Below are 20449 nucleotides of genomic sequence, written 5' to 3'. Positions count from 1 at the left end.
ATGTAAAAACACTTGATGTGAAGCACCTGACTCACTATGTAAAACACACTTGATGTAGAAACACCTGACTCACTATGTAAAACACACTTGATGTCAAACACCTGACTCACTATGTAAAACACACTTGATGTCAAACACCTGACTCACTATGTAAAACACACTTGATGTCTAGCACCTGACTCACTATGTAAAACACACTTGATGTCTAGCACCTGACTCACTATGTAAAACACACTTGATGTCTAGCACCTGACTCACTATGTAAAACACACTTGATGTCTAGCACCTGACTCACTATGTAAAACACACTTGATGTCAAACACCTGACTCACTATGTAAAACACACTTGATGTCAAACACCTGACTCACTATGTAAAACACACTTGATGTCAAAACCTGACTCACTATGCTTAAAACTCTTGATGTCTATGGACTCACTAAAACACACTGGATGTCTAGCACCCGACTCACTATGTAAAACACACTGGATGTCAAACACCTGACTCACTATGTAAAACACACTTGATGTCTGGCACCTGACTCACTATGTAAAACACACTTGATGTCTAGCACCTGACTCACTATGTAAAACACACTTGATGTCTAGCACCTGACTCACTATGTAAAACACACTTGATGTCTGGCACCTGACTCACTATGTAAAACACACTTGATGTCTAGCACCTGACTCACTATGTAAAACACACTTGATGTCTAGCACCTGACTCACTATGTAAAACACACTTGATGTCTGGCACCTGACTCACTATGTAAAACACACTTGATGTCTAGCACCTGACTCACTATGTAAACACACTTGATGTCTAGCACCTGACTCACTATGTAAAACACACTTGATGTCAAACACCTGACTCACTATGTAAAACACACTTGATGTCTAGCACCTGACTCACTATGTAAAACACACTTAATATCAAACACCTGACTCACTATGTAAAAACACACTTGATGTCAAACACCTGACTCACTCATGTAAAACACACTTGATGTCAAAGCACCTGACTCACTATGGAAAACACACTTGATGTCAAACACCTGACTCACTATGTAAAAAACACACTTGATGTCTAGCACCTGACTCACTATGTAAAACACACTTGATGTCTAGCACCTGACTCACTATGTAAAACACACTTGATGTCTAGCACCTGACTCACTATGTAAAACACACTTGATGTCTGGCACCTGACTCACTATGTAAAACACACTTGATGTCAAACACCTGACTCACTATGTAAAACACACTTGATGACTAGCACCTGACTCACTATGTAAAACACACTTGATGTCTAGCACCTGACTCACTATGTAAAACTCTCTTGATGTCTAGCACCTGACTCACTATGTAAAACACACTTGATGTCTAGCACCTGACTCACTATGGAAAACACACTTGATGTCTAACACCTGACTCACTATGTAAAACACACTTGATGTCAAGCACCTGATTCACTATGTAAAACACACTTGATGTCTAGCACCTGACTCACTATGTAAAACACACTTGATGTCAAACACCTGACTCACTATGGAAAACACACTTAATGTCTGGCACCTGACTCACTATGTAAAAACACACTTGATGTCTAGCACCTGACTCACTATGGAAAACACACTTGATGTCAAACACCTGACTCACTATGTAAAAACACACTTGATGTCAAGCACCTGACTCACTGTGGAAAACACACTTGATGTCTAGCACCTGACTCACTATGTAAAACACACTTGATGTCAAACACCTGACTCACTATGTAAAACACACTGGATGTCTGGCACCTGACTCACTATAAAAACACACTTGATGTCAAACACCTGACTGACTATGTAAAACACACTTGATGTCTAGCACCTGACTCACTATGTAAAACACACTTGATGTCAAACACCTGACTCACTATGTAAAACACACTTGATGTCAAACACCTGACTCACTATGTAAAACACACTTGATGTCTAGCACCTGACTCACTATGTAAAACACACTTGATGTCAAACACCTGACTCACTATGTAAAACACACATGATGTCTAGCACCTGACTCACTATGTAAAACACACTGGATGTCTGGCACCTGACTCACTATGTAAAACACACTTGATGTCAAACACCTGACTCACTATGTAAAACACACTTGATGTCAAGCACCTGACTCACTATGTAAAAACACACTTGATGTCTGGCACCTGACTCACTATGGAAAACACACTTGATGTCTAGCACCTGACTCACTATGTAAAACTCTCTTGATGTCAAAACACCTGACTCACTATGGAAAACACACTTGATGTCAAACACCTGACTCACTATGTAAAACACACTTGATGTCAAGCACCTGACTCACTATGGAAAACACACTTGATGTCAAACACCTGACTCACTATGTAAAACACACTTGATGTCTAGCACCTGACTCACTATGTAAAACACACTTGATGTCTAGCACCTGACTCACTATGTAAAACACACTTGATGTCTAGCACCTGACTCACTATGTAAAACACACTTGATGTCAAACACCTGACTCACTATGTAAAACACACTTGATGTCAAACACCTGACTCACTGTAAAACACACTTGATGACTAGCACCTGACTCACTATGTAAAACACACTTGATGTCTAGCACCTGACTCACTATAAAACACACTTGATGTCAGGCACCTGACTCACTATGTAAAACACACTTGATGTCTAGCACCTGACTCACTATGGAAAAACACACTTGATGTCTAACACCTGACTCACTATGTAAAACACACTTGATGTCAAACACCTGATTCACTATAAAAACACACTTGATGTCTAGCACCTGACTCACTATGTAAAACACACTTGATGTCAAACACCTGACTCACTATGGAAAACACACTTAATATCAAACACCTGACTCACTATGTAAAAACACACTTGATGTCTAGCACCTGACTCACTATGGAAAACACACTTGATGTCAAACACCTGACTCACTATGTCAAAACACACTTGATGTCAAGCACCTGACTCACTGTGGAAAACACACTTGATGTCTAGCACCTGACTCACTATGTAAAACACACTTGATGTCAAACACCTGACTCACTATGTAAAACACACTGGATGTCTGGCACCTGACTCACTATGTAAAACACACTTGATGTCAAACACCTGACTGACTATGTAAAACACACTTGATGTCTAGCACCTGACTCACTATGTAAAACACACTTGATGTCAAACACCTGACTCACTATGTAAAACACACTTGATGTCAAACACCTGACTCACTATGTAAAACACACTTGATGTCTAGCACCTGACTCACTATGTAAAACACACTTGATGTCTGGCACCTGACTCACTATGTAAACACACTTGATGTCAAACACCTGACTCACTATGTAAAACACACTGGATGTCTGGCACCTGACTCACTATGTAAAACACACTTGATGTCAAACACCTGACTCACTATGGAAACACACTTGATGTCAAACACCTGACTCACTATGTAAAACACACTTGATGTCTAGCACCTGACTCACTATGTAAAACACACTTAATATCAAACACCTGACTCACTATGTAAACACACTTAATATCAAACACCTGACTCACTATGTAAAACACACTTGATGTCTAGCACCTGACTCACTATGTAAAACACACTTGATGTCAAACACCTGACTCACTATGTAAAACACACTTAATATCAAACACCTGACTCACTATGTAAAACACACTTGATGTCTAGCACCTGACTCACTATGGAAAACACACTTGATGTCAAACACCTGACTCACTATGTAAAACACACTTAATATCAAACACCTGACTCACTATGTAAAACACACTTGATGTCTAGCACCTGACTCACTATGTAAACACACTGGATGTCTAGCACCTGACTCACCTCACTGGATGGTTTAGTTCCTGCTCTGGTTCTAGACAGTAGGACGCTGAGCAGTCTCAGCAGAATCAGCTTGACCTCGAACTGCCGGGTCCGAGTCTCGATGTTCTCAAGGCCCTGAAGCCACCAGGATTGACTTATATGTGTGATAAGTATATGACTGACTGAGATGGTTGGGCTTCAACAATATTTCATCTCAGCATGTCAGATTATTGTGGGAGAAGATCAGGATCAGGGGCTCCTTTCACGAAGCAACCTTTACTAAGGTTAACCTTAACTCCATTCTTTAACATTGCGCTAAGGTTACCTTAGTGACTTACGATCACCATCGTGCTTTGTGAAAGGAGGCCCAGGATCATAATCTTGCATTCAAATCTATGATCTGCATATCCAGGCACTGACTACACGGATACACACGTCCCTTACTTTGAGCATGTTAAATGTCACTACACAGGTGTGAAGGGTGACAGAATCACAGTAATAGGAATGTTCCTACTCAGTGGTCAAAATCAAAGCAGCTCCTGAAATACACCATGTACGTAGTCCTATTTAACAATAACCCTTCATGCGTTTTATCCTTTGAAACTTATGCACAGTGATATGAGTTGAACTGCTTGCTTACAAATAATGAAATTGAAAATGAAATGATCTCAGTGTCACATTTGAATGAAAATCAAACTGGATGAAAATCTGATGCGAAATTTATCATGATTCTTGGGATATTCCTTCGCTGCCATGCTAATTTCAACACGGACATATAAACGAGAGTTAATGCGGTGTCAGAGTCAAGTGTGACTTGCCTGTCCAGAAAGGTCCAGTTCCTTCAGGATAATGGTCAGCAAGTTGTCCAGGGCTGCTCGGTCCTTATCTTCCTCATTGTCAAGGTCAGACGTCAGCATCAGCAACACCTGACAACACAATGTACTTGTCATAGTATGTCACACTGTCTACTTATCACTTATCGTAAACTTTTGTTTCTTGTAGGTCAATGTCACACTCAGCAATACTGTAATCCTATATATTTTCACGGGGTGCAATTTTCGCAGAAAGTTCACAAAAGACCTGTTAGCGCAGTTTTTTCGCGCATTTCAAACACCTGAGTGATGGTATCCATCACAAAGTTTTCCCAACCGATAGACATGCAGTGATCAAAGCTAGCCGCCATAACTGAATCGTGTTTACTAAAACAATCAGAGAGAGAGGTGGGATTATACTTGTGTCAACATGACAACACCTGTCCCAATAAGTGGCGCAAGTGAGCTTCGTTCATTTTGTGATTACGAGTAATCAGCTATCAATTAACTGACAAACTGATAACAAACATTTGCTGATTGTGATCGCTATTACTAGTATATAGTATATGCCTCTATTCCTTTATATATTATTTTGATGTTGTTATCTGAGAGAATAAACAAATTGCATGTTCCTTCTTGAGTATTTGTCATGACTTGACCATGAATATTTCGCTTGGCATGATTATTGACGCACGATCTTTTTGCGCTAAAAGCGCGAAAATAACTATGATTACAGTATTCCAGCAACATGACAGTAGCCTGTAATAAATGCTTATGTTTGGACCAGACAAACAGGTGACTGATATGATCAGAACACAGATCACAGAATCTGAACACCCAATCTGCTGTGTAAGTTTGGGACCTTTTCTAATCAGGATTTCTAACAGGACTGCTGAAACAACTGTAATCTATACGATGATAAAGCTTGATTTGATAGTCAACAATAATACAGTTGATTAATGGTATAACATCTTTATATTAGCGCTCCATGTGTTTTTTCAAGCAGACTTGGTTGAAAAGGAATATGACATATTAATATCTTCACAAAACTTAAAATGACTTTCAATCAAGATGAAAAGCAAAGAGGCTGTGCGTACCTGCATGAATGGGATGGCTCGAACTCCACCAACGTCTCTGATCTCGGGTAGATACTGCAGAAGTCTCTCCAACAGCTGCAGTCTCAGGCTGTGCAGTCTGACAACACACCGACACACAAATGATGGAATTGAGGCGAGTTTAGGTTTATGCCGATTTTAGCAATATTCCAACAATATCATGATGGAGGACACCAGAAATGGGCTTCACACATTGTACATTATCATTGTGAGGAATTGAACCCAGGTCTTCGGCGTGATGAGCGAACGCTTTGACCACAAGGCTACCCCTACACCCCCACTAATGATCGAAAGAGCTAGTAGAATAGCATAGTATATGAATACTTTCTCAGCAAAACCTTTTGAAGTAGCCTCTTCATAACACCACAGTATCAATATCTGCACACAGTGAGTGAGTATGGTTTTACGCCACTTTTAGCAATATTCCAGCAATATCACGGTGGGGGGACACCAGAAATTGTACTCATGTGGGGAATCGAACCCGGGTTTTCTGGCGTGACGAACCAACGCTTTAACCACTAGGCTACCCCACCGCTCAGCGGACAGTGAGGAGCAACAGATGTCAGAGTTTGGAACTTGTTTAATTACTCACATATTCATTACCATATACAGCACAAGTTGGTTTGAATGCCACTGGTTATAATGCCAACCTTCACAGCTAATCCTCTTTTAATCTTTTTGGGGGTAAATTAATATGCAATAACTTTACCAAATTGTTGCATCTTAATATGAATATCTTGTTCATTTGTTGAACTGAAGTAACTCAGTTTCACTGATGCATCGCATTTCACATTCATTATCTGCCATCTAGATGACAAGGCAGTAAGTTCACCTACTCAGCAATACAGCTGAACAACAGAGTCTTCGAGTGAGTGAGTGAAGTTTTACGCCACACTCAGCTATATTCCAGCTATATGGCTGCGTCTGTAAATAATTGCGTCTGGACCAGACAATCCAGTGACCAATAGCATGAGCATCCATCTAGGCAAATGGATACAATGTCATGTGTCAACCAAGTCAGCAAGTCTGGCCACCCAATCCCGTTAGTTGCCTCTTACGACAAACATGGGTTGCTGAAGATCAATTGTGACCCAGATCTTCATCGGTTACAGTCTACAAGTGAAACAATGTGCAGCACAACCAGCACTCCTACTGACCTGCAGCTTGCATCATAATCCGCATCTGTTTCCATGACGTCCACCTCGTGATGCATGGATCCCGAGGGCCCTCCTCCAACACTGCTGGTCTCACTACGGGCTGTAGCCCCTCCTTCAGGGGCTGAGTAGCCATATGCACTGCTCCTTCCACTCACTGCAACAACAGAGAAACAATGTGAATACTAGCTGATGTCTCTCTTTGCCATTTAATGCAACACTCAGAAATACTTCAGCTATATTAGAAGATCATGTAACAAAACACAATCAACCAAAATGAAACCCCCAAAAAACCCTCCAAAACAAAAAGAGTACTAACAATTGGTTCTGACAATCCAGTGATTGATGTTATGAGCAACAATCCATACCAATGGGATACAAAGACACTAGAAACCCTGTCACCCAAATCAATTTGGTTATACCCTTGGAAAGCTTGTGTTGCTGTTCTAAGCCAGAATTATGAAAGGGGTTTCACAGATGATCTATCATCCGCCATAAACTCTACAAGTGCAAACAATTGTTGTTAATACAGAGACAAGCTAATATCATTCCACCCACATAGATCTGCCTGTGTCTCCCTTTAAGTAAAAGAAATAACCTGAAACACTGGAAGTGTCGACCCTTCTGTCATTACTCCAATACCATGTCTAACCTGACCACCCGTGAACATCCGGGTTAGAACTGGTCTTTAGGAACTAATGCTTTTCATAAGAGGCGACTAACGGGATCGGGTGGTCAGGCTTGCTGACTTGATCGACACATGTCATCACATCCCAGTTGCATAGATCGATGATCATGCTGTTAATCACTGGATTGTCTGGCCCAAACTCGATTACTTACATAACTCCACGATATAGCTGGAATACTGCTGAGCACGGTGCTAAACAACAACCAACCAACCAATCTAACATAGTTCCCCTCATCCCCACTGATCTAGCATGGGAAGTGTTGGCCTCAGCCAACCCTTGCTACTGCAACAATAACCAGCAGATCATGTCTTCACAACCCTGACTCGTCACTACTGATGGTGCAGACAATTCTGTCCCCCTTTAGAAAGTCAGTGCTAACCTGATATGGAGTCCACAGCACTCCCACCACTCTCTGACCCAGCACTGCCAGGCTGTTCCGCTGGGGATGTGCGAAGAGTGGAGCCCTCGGTAGCTGCATTACTCCCAACCTCGTCGTCACTGCCAGGAGCTGAGGCTGTTGTGTCAGACAGTGGGCCTTCCTCGATTGATGAAGCACTCTGGGGACAGGAAGTTGTCAATGAATCATCAAGGTCTCTTGTGAATCTCTATTTCTACAGGGGAATGATTTTAAATTGCCTTGCACATTATTATTGCATGGTGAAACCTTTGAGCATGGGCTCTGTATAGATAAACGAAGAATCAAGTCAAATTTGAAACTGGATACTGGCATACTGAAGGGACACAACTCAGGACAGCATATTATATTTACTGGACTATAAGACTAAGTGACAACACATCACATTAACAAACTGAAAAAAATCAAACACTGATAAAATACCAATAAAGAGAACATGTTGCCACATAGAGGTAAAAAGAACATGTTCCTATATGAAGGTGCACCATACTGCCAAGTTGTTTACCACTGGCCTGGAAAAATAGTACTAAGGTTCTGTTTCGTATGTTCTTAAGGTCATATCAGGGAATTAAGCAAGTACTGCTTCTTACCTGTCCCTGCCTGGCCAAGCCAAGACTCTGTAGGCTCAGACCACCAGCTCCACCTTCCTGAAACCAGAACAACATTGAACATACACCATCTGAAGACATGGAGTGCTTGTATGTTTGGTAGGGGGCAACAGAAATTAAAACAATCAAATTGTCGTGGCTTGTACAAAACATAACAGAATGAATTACGTCACCTGTTCTTGAAGACTGAGGGCTATAGCAAGTTCCACCATTGCCTCATCATCAGCATCAGCTGGCAGCTCAAAGTTTCTGTCAAACCCGTACAGGGCCTCCAGACCCGAGAGATGATTGCCGTGTGCATTTCCCTCGCCTGGCTCCAACACCATTGGCTCATTGTTTTCCTAGAAATAATACGTCTTTATTAGCTAAAGTTCCTACAAGCATCTGAGTAGGTTGTGATGGTCAGATTCACAAAGCAATTCAGAGGTGAATATACTCATTCGTCTTTTATTCCTACAATATTCCTGCCCAATCATGGTGGCCTGTAAATAACAGACTATTTGAACCAGATAAACCAGTGATTATGAACACATGCTATCAGACAAGTCACCAAGCCCTACCATACAATCCTCTCAATAGTCTGTTATGATCAGCCTAAGGCAGTACCAATGCTAACTGGAATCCTCAAGGACAAAGAAGTACAATTTCATACTATTTACAAGACAGTCAAGACTATCTCAGTTATTCATTTACCTTTCACTCAATAACACCGTTTTACCTAAGCCAACAGTTTACACTACAATTTCCTCAAGTAACTGATCACTTTGGTTTGGATGTTATCGCCGCAATCAGCAATATTCCAGCTATATGTCGGCAGTCTGTAAATAAACAAGTCTGGACCAGAAAATCCAGTGATTAACAGCATGAGCATTGATCTACAAAACTGGGATACGATGACATGTGTCAACCAAGTCGGCTAGCCTGACCACCTGATCCTGTTAGTCACTTCTTACCATTGGTCAGTAATCAGATCATAAGTCTGTTCTTACAACAAATGGTACAGGGGAAATGTCAACAGGGTTTAGCAATTATCAGAATACTGCCCAAGTGTGACCATAATCGAACAGTCTCGTGTAAACACTGACCACTACATCGAACTGGTCATCCCCCTCTGGGTCCTGGTCTTGGTGTTCCACATGGTTGGAGATCTGGGGGCCTGAGGGAGGAGGCGTGTCTGGTTTGTCAGGCTTAGGGTCATCGTCATCGTCATCATCACCACCAGGGCCACCTGCAACATCATCTAACACACATCTCTCTTCTTCAACATTGTATGGTGTGGTGTTGTATCAAGTCTCAGGTACTGCTTATAGAAGAGTAAACATGAATTTTATCACTATGTCGTACCATTTCCTTTTCTCTTTACTATGGAAATGATAGGTTTGACAAATATGCTGGGCAGCTTAACAAATGACAGTACAATTTGAACCATGTCCCAATATTTCTCACAGATGACACATGTAAAGATACAGATGTTGCTCTTAACTATCTTTGTATAGTTATAGTTTACACACAAGGGTGAAACAAACAGACAAACATTCTATTGAACATTACAAAACCTTACAAACTGAACTTCTTGGGTGGGGGGTTGATGTTGCTGTGTCTTTACTCACCTGGAGAGCTGCATCGAGGGGGTGAAGGGATGAACACCCGTCTCCTCCTGTGTGGCGGCCTCAGGGCCCGAATGAGGGCCTGACGACATGCGAAGCTCACCACAGGGTCCTGAAGAGAGACAGTGTCTTTTGATATATTACATTTTAAATACAACAAAACAAAACGGACATGTAGAAAATACAAGCATTTCTGACCTAAGGCTTGATAACTGACCAGATTTGAACTGGCAAATCTGTGAGGAACCAGTCCCTGTATCTGGGACAAATATGCTAAACCTTTTAACTCTTAAGCACTATCTGATCTACACAGCAAAACATTTTTTTCAGTTAGTTACAAAGTATTACATTTCTAAACAAGAGTCATTAGAAGATGACAAATCCCCCCTGCCCCCATTTGAAAGAATAAATCATCTGACAGTTTCTTAAAGTCCAACTTTAATTTTTTCCAAAGTCCAATCGTTTCCATGGAAATCATGAACAATATAAATGCCCCCAAATCTGCAAATACCAAAAGGCACCACTTCAAGATGTGTTTGATATATCTGCCATGTCTTGTAGAAAGATATTTAACGGTTTTTGAGTTGTGCTCCAGAAAACGAAACCCACCCCTCCCTTTTGAGACTAAGTCCAAATTGTTTCCATGGAAACCAAGCAAATTAAAAATGCCAAAAATCTGTAAATAGCTAAAAGTCACTACTTTAGGTTCTGTTTGATATATCTACCAAATTTTGCTGCAAAATATTGAACTTTTTTTTAGTTATGTTCTGGAAACAAAATGATTACGCACGGACAGACAGACAAGGTGCCGACTATATGACCCATTACATGCCGAGGGGATAAACAAGATACATAATAATATTCACAATGAAAGCAAAAGAACACATCGGGACTCTGACTCGCGCGATCGAGTCCTTGTGATGTACTGTGGAGTGTCAGGCCTGGACAAAAACAAGTACCATCTTTTTAATTCTTTTGGTATGACATGGCAGGGAATTGAACCACTGCCCTCTGGTCCCTCCATAATTACTTACAGCAGACAGAAGTAGTCGGACGTAGTGTTTGGTGGCGAGGTTCACGGCCTCCTGGTCACAGACAGTGAAGGCATGGATGATCTCCACTACAGCACCCACTGTTGTATCTACGTGGGCAAGTCCTGACACAAGGACAACATTGTTAGAAGAAACAGATGGCATGGTAGGTTTTGTTAATATTGATAAAACAAAGCTGACAAGCATTGAACAATAGCTGACAATTCTTTACACAATCCCATTGATTTTTTTAGCAAAACAATAAGTAAGCCATAGTGGTAGAGAGTATTGTCAGAGTTGACATTCCAAAATTAGACTATTTTCTCAGTAGCAGGAATTCGATAGGTAATTTTGTTAAAATCAGAACAATTTCGACATTCAACATCCTATTTTGAAACCAGATCACCATGAAAGAAACTTTTCACATAAATGATGCCATGGTTATTCTTGATGACAGTCATGTTTATAAACATGATTAACTCTTAATGGCATAACATCAACATCAGGATGATATTGACATTAAAAATGTAATTTCTGACTAAAATTGATATTTTATACTTATCCTGACTCATGCTAAATGCTTGTCTCCTTCTTCTTGCGAATGATAGTGGAACACTTGAAATCCCTTGAAGTTCCCTTCTAAAAAGTGGACTTAAAATCATCACTCACCCACGAGTAGTCTCCCTTGCCTCCTTTGGCGTCCTTTTGTATCACATGACCAGCCATGTATGTCACTCTCTCCGTATGTACGCCTGACACCCAGATTTACAGGGAAATCCAGAGTGCCCTGAGAGGGGAGGTTGGGAGGGCTGACCTCATGAGTCAAGATAAGTATAAAATATCAATTTTAGTCAGAAAATTACCTATTTTTCCTTATCCTGACCCATGCTAAATGCTTGCAGAATCCATCGGAATCGGTGGTGCGTCCTGGATTCACTGGCTGTTGATTTCCGTCTGTATTACACCCCATGGGAACTTATGACGGCACTGCTGATGATTCTGTTCTTTCAACTTCCTCTGATGAGTCTGGGGGGAACCACAACTTGTCAGATTTCTTCCGAAAATTTTCCTGACATTTTCATGTGGATTTTAGCTATACTAATGTTCCATCAGTTATCTATTGCAACTCCATCTCTTGATGCGTGCATGTCCTATACAAGTACAGGGTCTATCACTCATGTGCATGGACTTTAACCATTTGCTCTCCAGAGCTTTGGTTTTCACAAGTCACGAGATAAAAAGCTGAGATTTTTCTCAGCGCCTTTGTGGAACCGTTAGTTGTTGTGCTACAACAAGTGGCCCAAACTGGTGAATCCCTGAGACGTCTTCGGTGGCAATGTCTCTGAGGTAGTGGTTGGCAAACACTGTGTCCGATTTCCAAAAGCCACCCTCCATTATTGTTGTAATCGAGCAGTTTCCATGCAGAGCAAGTGTAGATGCCAGGGCTCTGACATCGTGGGGATTGGAGGCTCGTAGAGGCTCAAGTCCTGCTGCTTTATAGGCACTTAGTATAACGGCTCTCATCCAAATCGATATCGTTGTTCGAGAGACTTCCATGGGCGCCTCAGTGGATAAGGGGATGAATAGGCGCTTGAATTTTCGTCTCCTTACTTTGTCCTTTGTATGTAGACTTTTAGTGCTCTGACAGGGCATAAGGATAGATCCTGTGTATCCTGTGGCCAAAGGACTGTAGAGAGTGCTGGGATGTGGAACTGTCTGACAGGCTGGCCGGGCAGTTGGTTCTTGGCAATAAAGTCCCATCTCAGTCCTAGATGTACGATGTCAAGATGTCTTGATTCAAATCGTGTTCGTTCAAAGTCCAGAGCATGTATTTCTGACATCCGTGCTGCTGTTGCTAGGGTGATCAGGAAACAGCGTTTTCTGTGTCAGTAGTTCAAAGGATGTCCATTCTAGAGGCTCATGGCGTCACTGGTGAGATGTTGTAGAACTACGTTGAGATCCCAGGCAGGAGTCTTGAATTTCTTTTGTCGGTCTTCAAACTTGAACGAGCGAGTAGTGCCAGTATCTCTGGTACTTTGGTCAGCTGGAGACCCGTCTTCATAGTGATAACTGTGCTGAGAGCAGCCAGGTACGTTGAGAGTGTTGAACCTTTTAAGTGTCTCGTTTGTCGCAAATGACACAAGCATTCCACCACTTGAGGTTGGGTTGCCTTTACCGCTGTAAAGCCTTTCCTCGTTGCATACTGTTAAAATCTCTGCCACTTGTCGTTCCACACGTTGCGAGTTGATCTGCGTAGAGCTAATGTCACTGCTTTCGCTGCTCTGGCGGAGTACCCTCTAGTCTTCAGGCAAGCTTTGATACGCTCCACGCTTGTAGCTGGAACAATGCCGGATTCCCGTGAGCTTGCTTGCTATGACATTCTTTGCTCCTGGAATGTGGCATGCCTTCATGTAGATGTTCAGGTCGTCGACGATGATGAACAGGAGAAAGCTGAGTTGTAGCAGACTTGTTGATCTTGTTGATCCTTGTTTGTTGATGTAGAACGCTACTGTGGAGTTGTCCGTGTGGACCATGAGCCTTGTGTTCTTTAGTACACTGGACCAGTGTTGTAAAGTGTTGATCACTGCTTTCATCTCCAACAGGTTGATATGCAGACTCTGATCCTGACTCGACCACCTCCTTGCTGCCACTTCGTTGTCGAGGTGGGCACCCCATCCTTGTAGCAATGCATCTATGTAGAGATGAGTGTTGCAAAACACTGGAGGAGTGCAGAGAAAAGGGTCAGCCAGGTGTGCGAGAAAGGATGGAGACGGCACAGCACAGGCTAATGAATCAATAACTTGATGGGCACTTGTGCACGTGCTTCTCGAACACCTGGCTGTCCCCTTTCTCTGCACTCCTCCCTCGTAACAAATAGTGAACTGTGTCAAAATTTTAATGATAGTTTCTTAAAGAACTTTTTTTGTGGAGTCCGGAAAATTTTCAAATATAAGAAAGCTGTTGGGTATTAGTAAATGATAAACATGTGTACTATTTATATTTATGTGGCAATTTTGTACAGTGATAAAATTTGCAATTCATCGGTCCGATTCTGACTCAAACGGACTGTAGTCCTCATCAATCTCTGGTGCCTTCAGGAAGGGTTCCATGTGATGTAAAGGGGAATTTCCTGGCGTTGAATGTCGGGATATACTGATTCTGGAATTTGCTAGCCTTATCAAAGGCTGAGCTGAGACTGTCCGGTACTTGGGAGATCGGGTCGATAGGCGGAAAGGTGAGTGTGTCGAAATCATCTTTGGACATCTTGCATGTAAACGCTTCGTCTGTGTCCTTGGAAGGTGATGCTAGGTCCAGGCCATCAGCAATCCATAAGGTTACTTCCGTATCAGTGAATATGACTTCACCTTCTTCCTCTGATTTAGACATCTCCCGATCTGACGATCCATGACATGAATCTCTGTATGACGAACTGCGCGCAGGTGAACAATCCGGATGTGATCGTGTATCCTTCCTGGAGTCTTGAGATCTCTCTCTAGGCCTTCGTGAAGGTTGATTCTTAGGCATAGTTTCCCTTCTGTAAGATATGGAGTGCCCTCAGGGACATCTAAGGCTGAGCTGACGTTGGTAGCTTTGTCAAGGCTCCTAACTTCAGATGGGGAAGTTACTTCACGCAGGCTTCCCTCTTCTTCCAAGCGCGTTGGAGAAACTGCCGGGTTGAAGTTCTGCGATGTCTGAAGAGACTGCTGCAGGGTTGATGATGCTTCTGACAAAGATGAGGCGTCTTCTAAGGCACGCTGCACTTGTGAAGAGTTGACGCTGCTGCTATCTCTGGTACCCGATGTCTGCGTTGATAGAAAGTCTTCTGTCAATGTCTGCGCTGATAAAGTTACCAATGTAGCTGTAGAAGCAGGCGTTGTCTTCTTGGTGACGACTGTGACTTCAGGTATGAGGATGGGGGTCCATCATACACGTCTGCTTTTCCAAAGGTATAATCTCGGCAGAGAAGGATCTCGTCTTCCGGATAGAGCTGTGTAGAGACTTCGACGAAGTCTTAGGGGCAGGAGCCTTCTTCTTCTGCGTTGAAGACGATCTAGTTTTTTTTGTCTGCGAAGAGGTCAACTCTGTTGACGACGATCTCTTATTGGCTCCTGAGTTCATCACTGGAACAGCGACTTGCCCCCGTAAAACGCTCGGCAATTCACTGGAATTATGAACATCGGCCGCTGTAGTTAACACACGATCAGCGTAATCACTTGATTTAGACATGACTTGTGAATACCTTCTTACCCAGTCCTTTGCATGTCTATGAATGGGAAAAAAGGCAGTTATTTAATTCAAAATTGGTTAAATTCAGACAATGTTAACAGCAAGAGCTGAAAGAACATGAAGTAGTGCAATCAGGACATAATAAATGTGGGTCAGTCGCAGACAGCTGGTATATACAACGAATACAAGTTTTCATCAAATGTAAACACGACGAAAAAACATGTCAACAACGTATAATTTAGATCAAATTTTTAAACCATATAGTAGAATACAATCCTAAAAGCCGTATACAGCAATAATTTTGATGTAAAGGTCCAAAAGAGAAAAGGATATGTACCGTGTAGGGGCCCAGGTGCTCTCACAACCATCCTCAAGGGCGAAGAAGGAGAGAGTGACAAACATGGCTGCTCAAGTGATACAAAAGGGCACCAAAGGAGGCAAGGGAGACTACTCGTGGGTGAGTGATGATTTTACGTCCGCTTTTTAGAAGGGAACTCAAGGGATTTCAAGTGTTCCACTATCATTCGCAAGAAGAAGGAGACAAGCATGTAGCATGAGTCAGGATAAGGGAAAATTATCTGATTTCAAAACAAACAGATGCAAAACCATGAAGTCTGAAAACTAATGGATGCAACTTCTGTAATATGAATAAGACAAAGGGGTAACTGAGGTACAGATAAGCTGCGTATATGCGTAAATTACGCAAATATTTATGCAAAAACTCAATTCCTATAAGTCTATTGAGTACAAGTATGCTTTGAATTTTGTAAATACTCACTAAATGTGATCTTACATGCATATACACAACACATGTCAACTCTTAGCTTGCGTAACGGTGGATAGATAAAATAACTGAGGTATATTGAGAGGTTCTATATTAGGACATGAACTTGGGAACTTGCAGTCTTTCTTATCGTTTCTCATAATACAGATCAAATATAAATAACAAATTAAACACTAGCCTTTAAACTTTATTATATTTTTAAAATTAATGGAAAATTACAAATACCCAAATGATATTGAGTGAGATGAGTACAATTTATTTGGATACTCAAAGGAATATTAGGATACCCAATTGAGATGAACACGAGCGAGTACATAACCCAATGACCCAAAAAGTTATCTGTTGCTCTGAGTAAGAATACAATCAAAAACATTGTGTCCCTCATATTACAAAAGTTCACATCCATAAAAGTCACGGTTTATGTGCATCACTTCTAAATACCATTCAAAGACCTTACACAAAGCAGGATTACCCTGTAACCATGGTAACATTATTGTTCCCAAGTCTTGTTATAAGTGAAGCCATTATCATGCATGATGATACACATGAGTGAGTGAGTGATTGAGTGTGGTTTTACGCCGCTTTTAGCAATATTCCAGCAATATCACGACGCCGAAACACATGTTAACATGATAACATGAACTCTATGAAAAGTGATTCACCTGGCAGGCAGACTGGAGCTAGTATGGAGTTTGTGGGTTTGGCTGTGTGTAGCTTCCAGAAAGTCTCCACCAGCTGTGTAGTGAAGTGGCAGTAGTCCTTGGGCTCCAGCTCATGGCTCTTGAGGGACGTGGGGGGACTGGGCTCGCCCTTCTCTTCCTCCTTCTCCTCCTCCAGGTCCTGCACCTCCATAGCTAAACCAGAGATATTCTAAAATTACTGCATCAAATGTTATCCAAGTCTTGACGGTGTGGTGATTAATCCTTGTTTGATTGTTGTCTAACACGGCAGTCAGCAATATTGCAGCTAAGGTAGTGGGGTGTTGTGACACAATCTGGACCAGACAGACCAGTGATTGATATTGTGAACAACAATCCAGTGGTAAGCACTGACATTTGAACCACGACTACACTAAAGCCTGTAAATGCATGTAGCTTATCACCCAGTTATCACCCAGTTAAACTTTGAAGCAAAGAATCATTTGTGGAAGATGAAAGATCGGGAAACTACATGGTGAACAACGATGCCAGAATATCTCACTCTCTTCCTTCTTGTCTCCTCCCTTCTCCGCGAATTTAAGTAGGTTGGCGGGCCGTGAGACAGCGACTGAGCGCGCTGTGACCACCAGTCTCTGGAAGGCTTCCACATCCATGTCCGAGCTCTCCCTTGACAGACTCTTCATCACATGGACAAGCTGAGCCTGGTCCTGGAACACAATAATTGAGTGAATGAGTGGGCAGGGTCTTTTAATGTTTACCATTAAAGGCGCAGTTAGCATTTTTCAAGCTATTTGGCGGTGGCCTATAAATTATTCAGCCTGGACTGGTATCATGAGCATCAATCTAGGCAAATTGGGATACAATGACCAAGTCAGCGAGTCTGACAACCTGATCCTATTAGTTGCATCTTACGACAAGAATGGGCTGCTGAAGATGAATTCTATTCTGGATCTTCACGGGAGGGGTTGGGTTTAAGGCTTAACCTACCTACCTCTCTCTCATTAATTAGTCTTTCTCTGTCTATCTGTCTGTCTGTCTGTATGTATATGTGTGTCTGTCTGACTGACTGTCTATCTATCAACATATTTGATACACTTGAATGATCTCAGTGAGGACAGGCATATATGTACATGCTTTCAGCCCATTTAGTCCATGGACACTAGTAGCCAAGAGTTTTATCCTGAAATTGATATTCAAATAAGCAATATCTGAAGTTTTACTGACATATTCATTATTAATTTGGGAATTGATTTGGGAATTAAGACTGAAGTGAGGCTGGTTTTGGACTTTGGTTCATGGGTTTCTGGCATGACCAAGGGATTCTACTGCATCACCAAAGATACCTAGGCCAACTGTGCTCAACCCTACCCCTCTTATACAGACCAACATACAAATACAAGAACTCACATTCACACACTCGTTTACCTACACATGAACATAAATGAGTACTAAGTGCTACATCTGAAATATGCCGTATCTAAGATAATGTTGGTGGTGGGGTAGCCTAGTAGTTAAAGCGTCGCTCGTCACGCCGAAGACCTGGGTTCGAGTCCCCACATGGGTACAATGTGTCAAGCCTATTTCTGGTGCCCCCTGCCATGATATTGCTGGAATATTGCTAAAACCGGCATAAAACTAAACTCATTCACTCACTAAGATAATGCCGTCTTGGACGCCTTACCTTGTGGTTGTGGTAGGTAGCCTTGTTAGCAAACAGTGAGGCCAGGAGAGACTTGGTGTGCTGCTGGACTGTGGGTGGCGTGGGGAGGGTCAGCAGGCTGGTGGACAGATCCAGGGCCTTGTCTCGCTGTGGATCCTGAACACAATCACAGACAGTCAGTGCATATTGCAAAGCCGACTAGCACAGGTCAATTGGCAGTGGCAGTCAAGTCAGTGAAAACATTTATAATTTGTCCTGTAAACTTATGTGTGATGATGCATATACTTTTATCCTCCAAATAAAAATAATGCTCAATTACACATCATTGTGTATCGGTTATTTTATTTTCCAGATTGATAAAGATTGTGATAAATGATATAATTCTTTGATCACCTTTTCTTCAAGTTTGCCTGCAGCAAATGCTCCCTCTAACACTTCAAGTGCACTGCTCAGAAGCCTGTAATAATAGCAATTATATAGAGTGATTTTGGTTTAATGGTACAGTGAACAATATTTCAAAGTCAAACGTAATACAGTTTTACACCTTTACCATCATGGCAAAATAAAATTAACAGAGAACAAATACTGATACCATATATATTTAAAGCAAGATAAAAAAATACAATATTTACTGCACTTTTATGTTTTCAAATGAAGGTATTAATAATACTTCATGGGCTGCAGGTGTCTGGTCAGCCCAAGGGACACAACTCTGCACAGAGTATTGCAGCACCATATGTCCCTGATCAGGCTTGCTCGCAAAAAGCGACCTTAAGTCAAAGACCATCAAAATTGAAATACTTTGACATAGACAGATAATATACTAAGCACTGAAATTGTTTTCCCTGAGGAGCATTTCCGCGTAACCCTTGGACTTCATGATTTATGTGCACCCCTTCTCCAAAATCCTGGATCCAGCCCTGGTGATGTTTTACCTTGATATCTCTTAGATCTGACCAGAATAAGTCATGAAACAAAACAGTTTAGACTGACAGATATCAGCTTACTTGTCTGCTGTAGTCATAGGCAGAGGTACATTCTGCACTGTGTCAGTTTCAGTTGATGCCGCTGCAGCAGCAACAGCAGCCATGACTTTCGGAGCAGTGGATTCTGGGAACTCATCAGTTTCCTCCGGCCATCCGAAGGCCTCCTTGGTCTTGACATACACCTTGATGGAATCTACCATGGTCACGCCTGCAGGGTCCACACTGGCACCAACTGAAGAGAAAATCGGATGAAGAATTGAGTGGGGCAAAACACTAGTAATATGAAGACCGGGGTTTGATTGCCCACATAGGTACAATGTGTGAAGCCTATTTCTGGTGTCCCCCGCCATGATATTGCTTGATTATTGCTTGATTATTGCTAAAAGCAAACTCACACAATCCTCCCCATAGGTTCTCAAGTGGAGACCTGCCTCACCATCCTGATTAAACACACAAACATACATCAAACCACTCACCAAACAGGCTGAACTTCTTGTCAGCTGTGAGAGACTCTTCTCGAGTGAAGGCCATGTCGATCCACCTGGCCCGGTTGACATTAACCTGGGTGGTGCGTCCGAACACTTCCAGGTAGGAAGGCGCTCTCTCTAAGCTCTGGCTCCCAACCATTACCCGCACTCCCACCATCACAGTGGTGTTGTTGGTATTGCTCAGGTCAATCGTGAAACCAGCAGGCTGTAGACAAAAAAGACCATGGGGTCAAGTTGGAATGATGTGCTGTGGTGAAACTATTTGATAAATACCCTTGTCCTATTGAAGACCATAATTTCAACCCGATCCAAGCCTCAAAAA

General features: G+C 42.0%; 1 protein-coding gene across 1 annotated transcript in view; it reads right to left on the bottom strand.

The window, feature by feature from the left end:
* Positions 1–20449, bottom strand: part of LOC124275905 (E3 ubiquitin-protein ligase UBR4-like) — a 171897-nt gene that overhangs the window by 64341 nt on the left and 87107 nt on the right. The window contains 16 exon segments of the mRNA XM_046711589.1: positions 3914–4027; positions 4711–4818; positions 5802–5898; positions 6977–7130; positions 8042–8219; positions 8668–8724; positions 8859–9026; positions 9771–9925; positions 10296–10404; positions 11327–11448; positions 16997–17188; positions 17535–17700; positions 18675–18809; positions 19047–19110; positions 19661–19871; positions 20116–20332. Coding sequence (XP_046567545.1) covers positions 3914–4027; positions 4711–4818; positions 5802–5898; positions 6977–7130; positions 8042–8219; positions 8668–8724; positions 8859–9026; positions 9771–9925; positions 10296–10404; positions 11327–11448; positions 16997–17188; positions 17535–17700; positions 18675–18809; positions 19047–19110; positions 19661–19871; positions 20116–20332 — 2247 coding nt within the window.

This window comes from Haliotis rubra, unplaced genomic scaffold (assembly GCF_003918875.1).
Source record: "Haliotis rubra isolate DU_JTF1 unplaced genomic scaffold, ASM391887v1 Scf204, whole genome shotgun sequence".
NCBI lineage: Eukaryota > Metazoa > Mollusca > Gastropoda > Lepetellida > Haliotidae > Haliotis > Haliotis rubra.
The sequence above is the reverse complement of the archived record's forward strand: the minus strand, read 5'-3'. Positions and strand labels throughout refer to the sequence as shown.